Source organism: Sitophilus oryzae, unplaced genomic scaffold (genome assembly GCF_002938485.1).
Source record: "Sitophilus oryzae breed Bouriz unplaced genomic scaffold, Soryzae_2.0 scaffold_466_pilon_pilon, whole genome shotgun sequence".
NCBI classification, from domain to species: Eukaryota; Metazoa; Arthropoda; class Insecta; order Coleoptera; family Curculionidae; genus Sitophilus; species Sitophilus oryzae.
In genome coordinates, this window is record NW_022147047.1 from 2761407 (window position 1) to 2772679 (window position 11273).

General features: G+C 30.5%; 1 protein-coding gene across 3 annotated transcripts in view; it reads left to right on the forward strand.

The window, feature by feature from the left end:
- LOC115886016 (mannosyl-oligosaccharide alpha-1,2-mannosidase IA) overlaps positions 1-10723 on the forward strand; it is a 130222-nt gene extending 119499 nt beyond the window's left edge. For 2 of the 3 annotated variants that reach the window (XM_030905046.1, XM_030905045.1), the window contains exons 4-10: positions 3262-3441; positions 3506-3719; positions 4962-5186; positions 5549-5687; positions 5746-5890; positions 5952-6068; positions 7808-7927. In XM_030905046.1, the coding sequence (XP_030760906.1) occupies positions 3262-3441; positions 3506-3719; positions 4962-5186; positions 5549-5687; positions 5746-5890; positions 5952-6068; positions 7808-7927 (1140 nt within the window). Of the gene's footprint in view, positions 1-3261; positions 3442-3505; positions 3720-4961; positions 5187-5548; positions 5688-5745; positions 5891-5951; positions 6069-7807 lie in introns of all 3 variants that reach the window. The other variant, XM_030905044.1, reaches the window with a different exon arrangement.
- The last annotated feature ends 550 nt before the right edge of the window (positions 10724-11273 follow it).

Consider the following 11273-nt stretch of genomic DNA (forward strand, 5'->3'; position numbering starts at 1 on the left):
TTGAATTTTAATGTAAAATTACAAAAAAATGTTAGTGCCTTCTTCAAAAGGGAATATCTCCAATTAAAATAAAGCTATTGAGAGGAGTTAAATAACAAAATATCGAGAAAAGGTACGCCCAGATGGGTCTTTCCACAGGGTATTTCAAATTTTCACCAAAATTTCAACATTTTGTTTTCACTGGTATAATTGACAGATGGCAACTTTCATTTTTAATTTAGAAAGAGATACCAAAAAGCCAAATAATTTAGCTACAAATTTCTTAAAAAATTATCCCCCAAAATCGGTCCTCTAGAACACAATACTATGTAAAACTTTAAAATACATGAAAATTTTAAGGTGACCGTTTTTCGTGCCGGTGAGTGTATTTATATTTACACCGATAATATTTTCCTTGAAACAGAGACCATGTTATTTTCTAAGATTTTTTGAAGGTTTTCTCTTCTTATTAACACACCAGTGATCATGTTCTAATCCTTAAAAAAGGAAACAGATACGCTATATCGATTATATTTTTCCTGTAAGACCGGGATTCCCTAAGGAATAGAATTACTTCCTGCTAACTCCGAAATAGCAATTCTTTTTCATTATTTCGATCCCGATTGATTACGATTGGTTTTGGAAAGATACTTGGATATTTTTTCGTTCGTCTAAAATGTTGGCATTTTGTTGCGTTTATATTTTATAAAAAGAAGAATCCACTGGGTGTATTTTCCCTGAGATAAATAGGTAGACTAACCAGATGTAAAAAAATGTAGGTTTGTTTTAATGGAAGAGTTTTCTCTCCACACTTTTTTATACCGGGTGTTACTTTTTTATTTTTTCTGATAAAAAAAAACGAGATTTGGTATGTTTGTATATGAAATAAATTAGGATTGATTGAAGTATTCAATTTTTGCAAATTTTGGTCGCTTCCTGTTTCACCGGAAATGACGGAATTTTTGATTTTTAAATGGCTCCCTTGGTATTTTTTTACTTTATTCGATATAAAATGACACTCTGAACACAATTATTTGACTCGAATTACCAAGTGTGTGATACCAAGTTATTTGTAAAAAATGCTTTTTCCGAATATGCTAATGAACCACTCTTGTTCCATTTGAAAAAATTTAGATATGATTAAAAATACGATTTGGGCATCTTTTAACCGGCCAGGACAAGACATGAAAAATATTTAGACGATCAAATTTATATCTCCAAGGCTCCTTGATTAAAAATTTGTGTTTTTAACACTGCCATGGCACTCTAGATTTAAAATTAAAATTCGATTTTTTTAAAGCAAAAATGTCAACAGCTGACATATGATATGTCATTCTATTCAGAGTAATTTTCTATCGAATAAAGTAAAAAATTACCGAGAGTGCCATTTAAGAATCAAGAGTTGTAATCATTTCCGGTGAAACAGGAAGTGACCGAAAACAATTGAATACGGCAATCAATCCTAATTTATATCATATACTATCATACCAAATCCCATTTTTTTATCTGAAATAATAAAGATGTTATAGGGGTGATCCACTTTTGAGACGCACCCGGTATATAATATAATCAATTTATGCCGTTGGAAGCAAATATACTGAAAACTGGTGCCCTTTTAACAAATCACCATTCAAATACGTAACTAACTGAATACTGTAAGAATTCTTTTATGTTTTGCAATTTTCCTGTTTGAAGCTGTTTAAAGTTCTCCGGCAAATGTTTATATTTCCATTTCCAGTTTGATGAATTCAATTTAGTCCCAGTCTACTCACCTTGCCGTAGTACATATTTTATGCGTTTCATATTTCTCGTTCACTTCCATGCTAGCTGCTTTATTTGCTTTTGCCCTGAAAGCGGTGGGAAATTGTATATTTTCCGTGATTTTTCTCTACCTTGTGTGTATAGTTCCTTTCTGTTTATTTCTATACAGGGTGTCCCAATATAGAACTGTTACGTATTTTTGGGAACAGAATAAGTTCATTGGACATAGTTTACCTCTATACAAAAGTGCTTCGTTTGTCCGTTAGATCAAAGCATCAAAGTTTAAAAAAAAATAAACGCCTTTTTTAAGATATTTTAAGACCCGATATTCCGATTTGAACAGGATGCAAAAAAAATAATCAGATTTTTTTGCCCGATATCGATAATATTAACACTTTACGGCGCGTCGGGCGCGTGTCTTGTTTCCACGTTGCGTTGATCACCGATATAATTTATTCTGGAAACTTTGCCAATGCCCCTATTTCCGCAAAAAAATCGCCTGCTTAGATCAAATGATTTCTTTTATAGAAATAGTCATGACTGTCTTAAGTCGAGCATAAAATTAGTACCATTTAATGTTCAAAGTGCAAAGCACTTGTTGCAGAATAAAATATCGGTAGAAATTTGGAATGAACTAGAAGATAAATTAGGGAAAGCAGTAGTTAGCTTGATCAACATTCAGCTGTTTCAAAAAAGATATAAAACAGCCTTGACACCAGCATATTTTTTGACATTGATTATAGTCCTCGGGAATAAAAATATAACCTGACATCAGAAGAAATTAGTTGTGCACTAGAGTTTGCGAATGAAATGTATTCACACTTTACAATTCCAAAATAAATCTCTGCCATTTAGAAGAATGGCAGAAATGACACGAAATAACTTCAAAAATCGGTTCAGCATTTTAATAGATGAATAGATATTAAGTAGGTTTATGTGTTATATGTTATATCTTTTACAATTATTTTTCGATTAGTATTTAAACGTTACAACAGCAAGTGTAACAGCAAATGTTAAAGTGACAGTGTATGATGAATAAATATAGGGTATATTTGTTATAAGAATACTTTTCTATATCTTTATATATTTTTCGATTTATCTTACGTTTTTAAACACGTTGATTTTTTTTATTATTAAAATAAAAAAAAATAAAAAATAAATCCGTTGATTTAAATCATTGCACCCTGGATTTGAATGAGATTTTGGGTGTCTATGTTTTATTAAGTGCTTTAACAGTTTAAAAACTAACCCGTCATTACATAAAACGATCGATTTTTGGTTGTAAAATAGTCCTTCTCGTGTTTACTACATTTTTTGTGTCTTGTAAAAAACTGCGCATACTTTTTGAAAAAAAAAAAATTCTGAAGCTGACTTTCAAAAAATGTTTCTTGTCACATCAAGTTATGCAAACGCATAAAATATATTAAGAAAATATACATAAGCCAGACAGATAGGGTGGGGCAAATACCCCACTGTGAGCACGCCCATGACATTATCTTTATTTCGTACATTTTTTTACAGGTGTCTGACGTATCAGTATTCGAAGTCAACATCAGATTCGTAGGGGGTCTACTGACGTGCTACGCCTTAACAGGAGACCCCGTTTTCAAAGACAAAGCTCAGCAAATTGCTGACAAACTTCTCCCAGCTTTCAACACTCCATCCGGTATCCCAAACGCTCTGGTCAACTTTAAAACGGGGGTAAATTATTTTAATATCTTTTTTATAGGGTATTTTTTATTATATTCTATTTTTTAATTTATAGTCTAGCAAAAACTACGGGTGGGCCAGTGGTAGTTCGAGTATTCTATCCGAATTCGGAACCCTTCACTTGGAGATGGCCTACCTAAGTGACGTCACAGGCAATACAATCTACAGGAACAAGGTTGACAAGATCAGGCACGTGCTGAACCAAATGGAGAAGCCCAACGGGTTGTTCCCGAATTATTTGAACCCCAGAAGCGGAAAGTGGGGACAACGTAAGTCAATTTCTGAACTTCCAACTTGTCCGATAGGTTTTAAAGAAATTTATCACTTTATACATTATGTTCCCGAATTGTCGTTATGCAGGAGGAAAAACTTTTTTATTATTAACATTTTGAGACAAATGCATTCTTCATAAAAATTTTGCTTGTTCTAAAATACTAAAATGGTTAATTCCGTTTATAGTTTCCTTTTTTTTTTTGTTTTAGAGAAAATTAAGAAAAACATTTGCTTGAATTCTAAGTTATAAAAATCGAAAAGCGTTTCTATGGTAATATAATTTCGGTTTCATTCTTTGATAGATGGTTATTATTCATTTTGATTAACGTCATATTTTTTGCTGTTTTTGTTGTTATTTAGTTCATTGCCTACGGAAAGGGTGATAATAGATATCGGAAAATGTGATACTTTAATAACAGCAAAAAATATGACGTTAATCGAAATTAATAATAACCATCTATCAAAGAATGAAATCGAAATAATATTACCATAGAAACGCCTTTTGATTTTTAGGACTTTTTTCCTTTTTCTTTAATTTCTCCAAAACGGTATGGAAATTTGGAAAAGTATAAATGAGATTAATGCCCACTTGCACCGTTTGTATAAACTTTGTTTAAAGGCTAAACAGTGATTAACTATAATAAAATACTATATAGTTAATCACTGTTTAGCCTTTAAACAAAGTTTATACAAACGGTGCAAGTGGGCATAAGTATTTTAGAACAAGCAAAATTTTTTATGAAAAATGTATTTTTTCAAAATCTTAACAATAATAAAAAAGTTTTTCCTCTTGTTAAGACAATCCAGAGAGAAGATATACATGTCGCAGGTGTATCGAATAATTGGGCATTTTGCAAAAAGACTAGGCATATTATAAAACGCTGGCTTTTAAACAAAAGGACATTTTACAAAGAGCCTATCTCTTCTTAGGCGCTTTACCAAATGCTTAATCAAAATTAGGCTTATTAAACAATGATTTTTTACTAAAGCTCAAATTGCACAATATGCTATACGCATAACTGACTAAACTTTGATCATTTTTAATCTGCCTGGCCTCGATTAGGCATTTTGTAAAATAACTGAACATTGGTCTTTTTGTAGAAATGTGCCTAATTCTTATTAGGCACTTCGCAAGGCGACTGAAAATAACTAGGTTATTGGTAAACATTCCTTCTTTTATTTATAATATGTAATAACCGGATTATTAGATATACATGTAAAAATTGGTCTATTTTTAGATCATATGTCAATGGGAGCACTAGGTGACAGTTTCTACGAATACTTGTTGAAGGCGTGGCTTCAAAGCGCCAAAGAAGACACCGAAGCTAGGCAGATGTTCGACGATGCCATGTCCGCGGTTTTGAAGCATATGCTTCAAACATCGTCCAGTGGCCTGTCGTATTTCGCCGAATTGAAGTTTGAAAGGGTCGAACACAAGATGGATCACTTAGCTTGTTTCTCAGGTAGGTTTAGTATCTTTAAATGGATTCTAATCACAAAAAATTCGAAAATGAACTTATTTTTTCAAATTTCAAAATTTGACAATTTTATCTTATCAATAATTTTAGTATGGAATATTTTTACGGTTTCGTACTGTAGTATTTAGTGTAAAGTAGTTACTACTTTTTTTCACTACCTAATGATCCCAGAAAAATTAGACTTAAAACGGAATTCTAGAACCTGGAAGACTCTCCAGTAGTTTCTGAGATACCCATAGAGAACATCGTAGGAAACTCCCCTGTATACCCACAGATGTCACTTCTGGCTTGTTCTTGAAGACTACTTTTTGTCTTGAAAAGTATTATCAAACTTTCTTTTTTTCCAGGCGGATTATTAGCCTTAGCTGCAAAAACTTTAAACAACGACTTATCTTCACGTTACATGGATGTAGCCAAAGCAGTTACTCACACGTGTCATGAGTCCTATGACAGGAGTTATACTAAATTGGGACCAGAATCCTTCAGGTAAATCATTGTATCTTTATTGTTTTACTTTTCTTTATTAAGGAAATGTTTTATATAGATTTACCGAAGGTGCAGAAGCCAGAGCTTTAAAAACGTCGGAGAAATATTATATTCTGCGTCCTGAAGTGATAGAATCGTACTTTTATCTCTATAGGCTGACCAAAGACGAGAAATACAGGGATTGGGGCTGGGAAGCAGTACAGGTCAGTACTTAAAAAATTTTCGTGTTTTTTTTTATATATTTATTTTAATTATTTCTTATAGGCGTTAGAGAAGTACTGTAGGGCCCCTGGAGGGTACACTGGCCTAAAGAACGTGTACTCCGAGGAGCCACAACAAGACGATGTGCAGCAGAGTTTCTTTTTAGCAGAAACGTTAAAGGTAAGAACGATTATTGTAGACAGCCTTTACTTTTGTATTTCGTCACTCATAAAGCTTTTAAACTTAGCTAATGTATGTGCGAGAAAATACTTGACTCTGAACTTGCGTGTCACTATCAATGGAATCAATACTTACTCTTGAAGGGTATTGAATGGTCTTCAAAAAAGGCCCGACATGATTTTTCATTAAATCAACTCGTTTGAAAGTTATTGAAGGTTAAAGTTCCACTTCAAATTGTGTATGAAAACTTCCACAATGTTTTATATTTTATCACGAAATAATGGCTCAATATAAAATATCCTATTTTTTCGTAAAGTTTATCAAGCGTTCTTTGGTAAAAAATTGAAATTTTTTGCGAAATACAACAAATAGTTATTGTAAGAAAAGTAGATTTTTTTGTATATTTAATTTTAGTATATTTACTCAATTTTTTTTCACCTGAGTAATGACTTAAAAAATTAATAATTTCTTAAAAAATGCTATGCCAATAATATTTTATTTCCTTAAATGTCTTATTTACACTTGATTCTTATGTAATGTCAGGTAATAAAAGCCATGGTCTAATAATTTTTCAATCAAAATAGAATTTAATATTTAAGTAAAGTAATACTACCCTTTTAATTTTCATTGGCTTTAATCTGATTATATTTTTCTATAATTCTTTTTTCACTTGACGTAATCATCACTTCAACATAATTTTTATCTGACAAAAATTTACAATGTTAATTACAAAAATTAGGAATCATCCTGATTCAATATAGTAATTTATTTTTAACTACGACTGTGTTTTTTTGTTTCTTTACTGACATCCAATTAGTTTTAGTGTACTTTGATTTTTTTTCCAAGGTGCCCGGTGGCGTAGAGGTACAGGCTCTCGTCTACCAATCTCAAGGTGTGGGTTCGATTCCCACATCAGCCGACTATTTTTATTAAAATAAAAATAGTTTGGGTACCTAGGTCTACTCAACCTTAAATGGGTACTTGGGATTCACAATCCTGAGGTAATAATAGGCGGTTGAAACGTAGTGCTAGCCACATTACCTTCCTTGTATACTGAACGGCTCTAGTATAGCAAGCTGTACCTTGCTACTCCCAAGGCGTTAAGCGCTATATACGGGAGCTATTATATATTATGATTTTTTTCCAGTGTAATACAAACGAACCCATGACTGCTCTATTGATGAAAGGCTACCGTACGTATACTGCCGGGACAATATAGCTTTTTAGATAATATTTTTTTTATTAACTAAATCTACACCTTCAATAACTTTCAAATGATTTGATTAAATGAAAAATCATATCAGCCCTTTTTTGAAGATCGTACAATTTCCTACAAGAACATGTATTGAAGGTTACAACACGGGGGGGGGGCTGATTTGTTAGAACGCAATAAAATTCACAAAACAAATTATGCCTATCTTATTTAAATCGGAGATAGAAAATCACGATGAAACTTCCTTATTATTATTAAGAGCTCAAATTTTACCAGATTTTTTTTTCATCATTGTGAACTATATTTTCACAATAACTAAAAAGAAAAAAATATAAATCTTTTTTTGGTACACTCTAATAAGCTTACTTACACCAGAAGAGGGATTCTGAAAGCTCTGTAGCAAGAAAGGTCCTGTCTAACCTATTCTATTTATATGCGATTGATGAGTTACTAGACAGGAAATATGTTTACAGAATCGGGCCCCAGTTATAATATTACTAACAATTTTTTTCTTTTTTTTTTTCAGTACCTATATCTGCTCTTCTCAGACGATAACCTGTATCCTTTCGACCAATGGGTGTTCAACACGGAGGCCCATCCTCTACCAATCAAAGGAGTCAATCCTTACTATAGGGAGAGCGTCTAACCTCGACCATGACACTGTTCCAACCTAACTAATTTCGTTTCACACGAAGGCTAGTAAGAAAAACCGAAAAAACTTCGCAAAGTAACTAAAACGGCTTTAAAACGCGAATGACACGATGAGATTGGGCTGTTTGACTGAATACATAGATTATAGTAATTTATTTATAATTAAACAGAGATGTGAATTTATTGATGTTTTTACTATGAAGTGATATAAAGATTTTTTTTTTCTATTAGCGAGTATAAATGAACAGGATTGAGTGGATGCTACACAAACCGGACATTTAATAATTATAAATTGTGTGGGGTCAGCTTAAGCCATTATGTAGAAGATTAAAATAACTGAAGTAGATTTTTAATTTGGAGAAATATGGGAGAGTATTTTACTTACTGCATACTTATGAAAATATATGTTTGAAAAAAGGACGTTACAGTAGTATTTTTAATATAAATCAATAATTATTTATTTCTTAATAATTGTCATAAGAACTTACTTCCTTAAAAATATGGAACAATAATATTATTGATTTTCATTTTAATTACGATTGATTAACTTTTTTTTCGATCACGCGGTGTATCGAAATATCTAAAAAAATAGAATATGATTTATCTCTTCTACATTTATTAGACAAATTTTATTAAACCTTCAATCATGAAATTTTTTTATGTGAATTTTCAATTAAAATTTCAGTCGTGAATTTTAAGTCGTTATACTTTCAACAGTGAATTTTCGTTAAACTTTCAATAGTGAATTTTTATTCATAAAATTTTATTCGTAAATTTTACAGTTTAAATTTTCGATAGTGAATTTTCAATTGGGAAACTCAAATATGAAATTTTATTCGTGAAATATCAATTAAAATTTGAGTCGTGAAACTTTCAATCGTGAATTTTCATTCGTTAAACTTTCAATACTGAATTTTCATTCGTTAAACCTTCAATACTGAATTTTCAATTGGGAAACCTTCAATCACGAAATTTTATATGTGGATTTTCAATTAACATTTCAGCCGTGAATTTTACGTCGTTATACTTTCAACCGTGAATTGTCGTTAAACTTTCGATTTCATAAATTTTCAAGTTTAAATTTTTAATAGTGAATTTTCAGTTGGAAAAGTCAATTATAAAATTTTATTCGTGAATTATCAATTAAAATTTGAGTCGTTAAACTTTCAATACTGAATTTTCAGTTGGGAAACCTTCAATAATGAAATTTTATATGTGAATTTTTAATTAAAATTTCAGTCATGAATTTTAAGTCGTTACACTTTCAACAGTGAATTTGCATTAAACTTTGAATAGTGAATTTTCATTCATAAAATTTTACTCCTAAATTTTCAAATTTAAATTTTCAATAGTGAATTTTAAATTGGGAAACTAAATCATAACTTTTTTTCGTGAATTATCAATTAAAATTTAAGTCCTGAAACTTTCAATCGTTACTTTTCAGGCGTTAAACTTTCAATACTGAATTTTCAATTGGGAAATATTTTCAATCATGAAATTTTATATGTGAATTTTCAATTAAAATTTCAGTCGTTACACTTTCAACAGTGAATTTTCATGAAACTTTCGATAGTGAATTTTTAATCATGAAATTTTATTTGTGAATTTTTAATTTTAAAATTTGAATAATGAATTTTTATAAATTTGCTAACCTCTAATATAGGTTAGCAATTTTTTTTAAATTCTAGACACAGTTATGTTTTGTTATAAGTATGCAGTATTTTATCGCGTTTGTATTTATATTTATACTTAATCATCCATTTGTCTCGAAAATTTTATTAATAAAACCAATCGATCCCAAACAAAAAAAAAATAAAGTAATAAGTCTGATTTTGTTCAAAAATTATCACACACACTCTCATTATTTATCCATATTAGAAATCTATACCTATACCAGTTTACAAAATACTACATTGTTTCATTTATTGTTTGCTTCAATGATATTTATTGTTTATTTATCATGACTCATATTATTTTGAGATGCGTTTGATTAAATATTAATATTATTTTCATAGTGTATATTATAATATATTTTTAAATAATATAACTCTGAGGCCTTTTTGTAATATTATAATATAATATACACTAGATAGCAACCATCTCAAACGCCCTGTATATGCTAGTCTACGTTTATTTTTGTTTATTGTCTGAATTTTTACATTTTTTTTATTATTTCAATACTCTGTCTCTTTCTACTCTGTGTTCATTTTATAATATGTAAATATACCGTATGATCGAAAAAACAACGTTGCAATGATATTTCAAATGACAACTGATGATTAATGTTCGTCCGTTGTCGTTAATAAAATTATAGTCAATTATAATTTCAAAGGTTACTGTGACACCATTTTCTTTCTCGATCGTACGGTATTTGCTTAAAGGCATAACAAGAATAAACGTATTCGTTATAGGTAGCTAATCAGAATAATTAGTACGTTCTGTTAATGTTGAAATAGAAAATTTATTATGTATATTGATTTTGACGCATTTACTCTCTTATAGCATGGCAAAGCCGGTACGTGAGACGACCAAACGCCGATATTTTTGTTTTAAAAAATTTGCTGGTCGTCCATTACACATCGGTGATATTTATTTTTCGAATTTTTCTCTCCGGCTTTTTTTAACACATCTGTGATTTAATTTTTAAGTCCAACATACCTATTTTTTTTCGATGATATTTCTGTTAGAGGAAGCCTAACCATTTCTATTTTGATTTTATTTTTTTATATATCATATTTTTATTTAGAGAAAAATAATACCTTTTTTGCTCTCTGGTAATGTTGGCTTTAAACACAAAGAACAATGAGATTATATGTTTTATGTTTCTACCAAGGGGTACCCAGTTAAGATTATTATTTTTAAACCAAATCGATATTCCAATGTACATACTCTTAATAAATTTGTAAAAAATCTATGTTGCTTCCCATTGGTTTGGTATCAATTTGATGTACAGGGTGTTTACGTGTAATTTAGCCAATAGCTCCGTAAATATATTAGTTTAAATTATGGAAGTTATAGAGTTTAAACCACACTCAATTTTCGTGAACAAAAAAATATACAGGGTGGTCCGAACTGTATTACGGAAACTTTGGCAGCATATTCTGCAGATAAAAATAAGTAAAAAGGTTCGTATAAATGTATGTCCTAAAATGCTTAGTTTCGAAGATACAGGGTGTAGAAATTTCATTTTTATTTTGATTTTATCCAAATTTTATAAAGTAAGTTTTTTGACATGAGAAATTTGATTGTGATGTCAATATGACTCCTACTTGTAGAGGGCGCCACCTACATATTTTTAACTGGTTTGAAGAAATAATAACTTTTCGTTCGTACCTGTATAA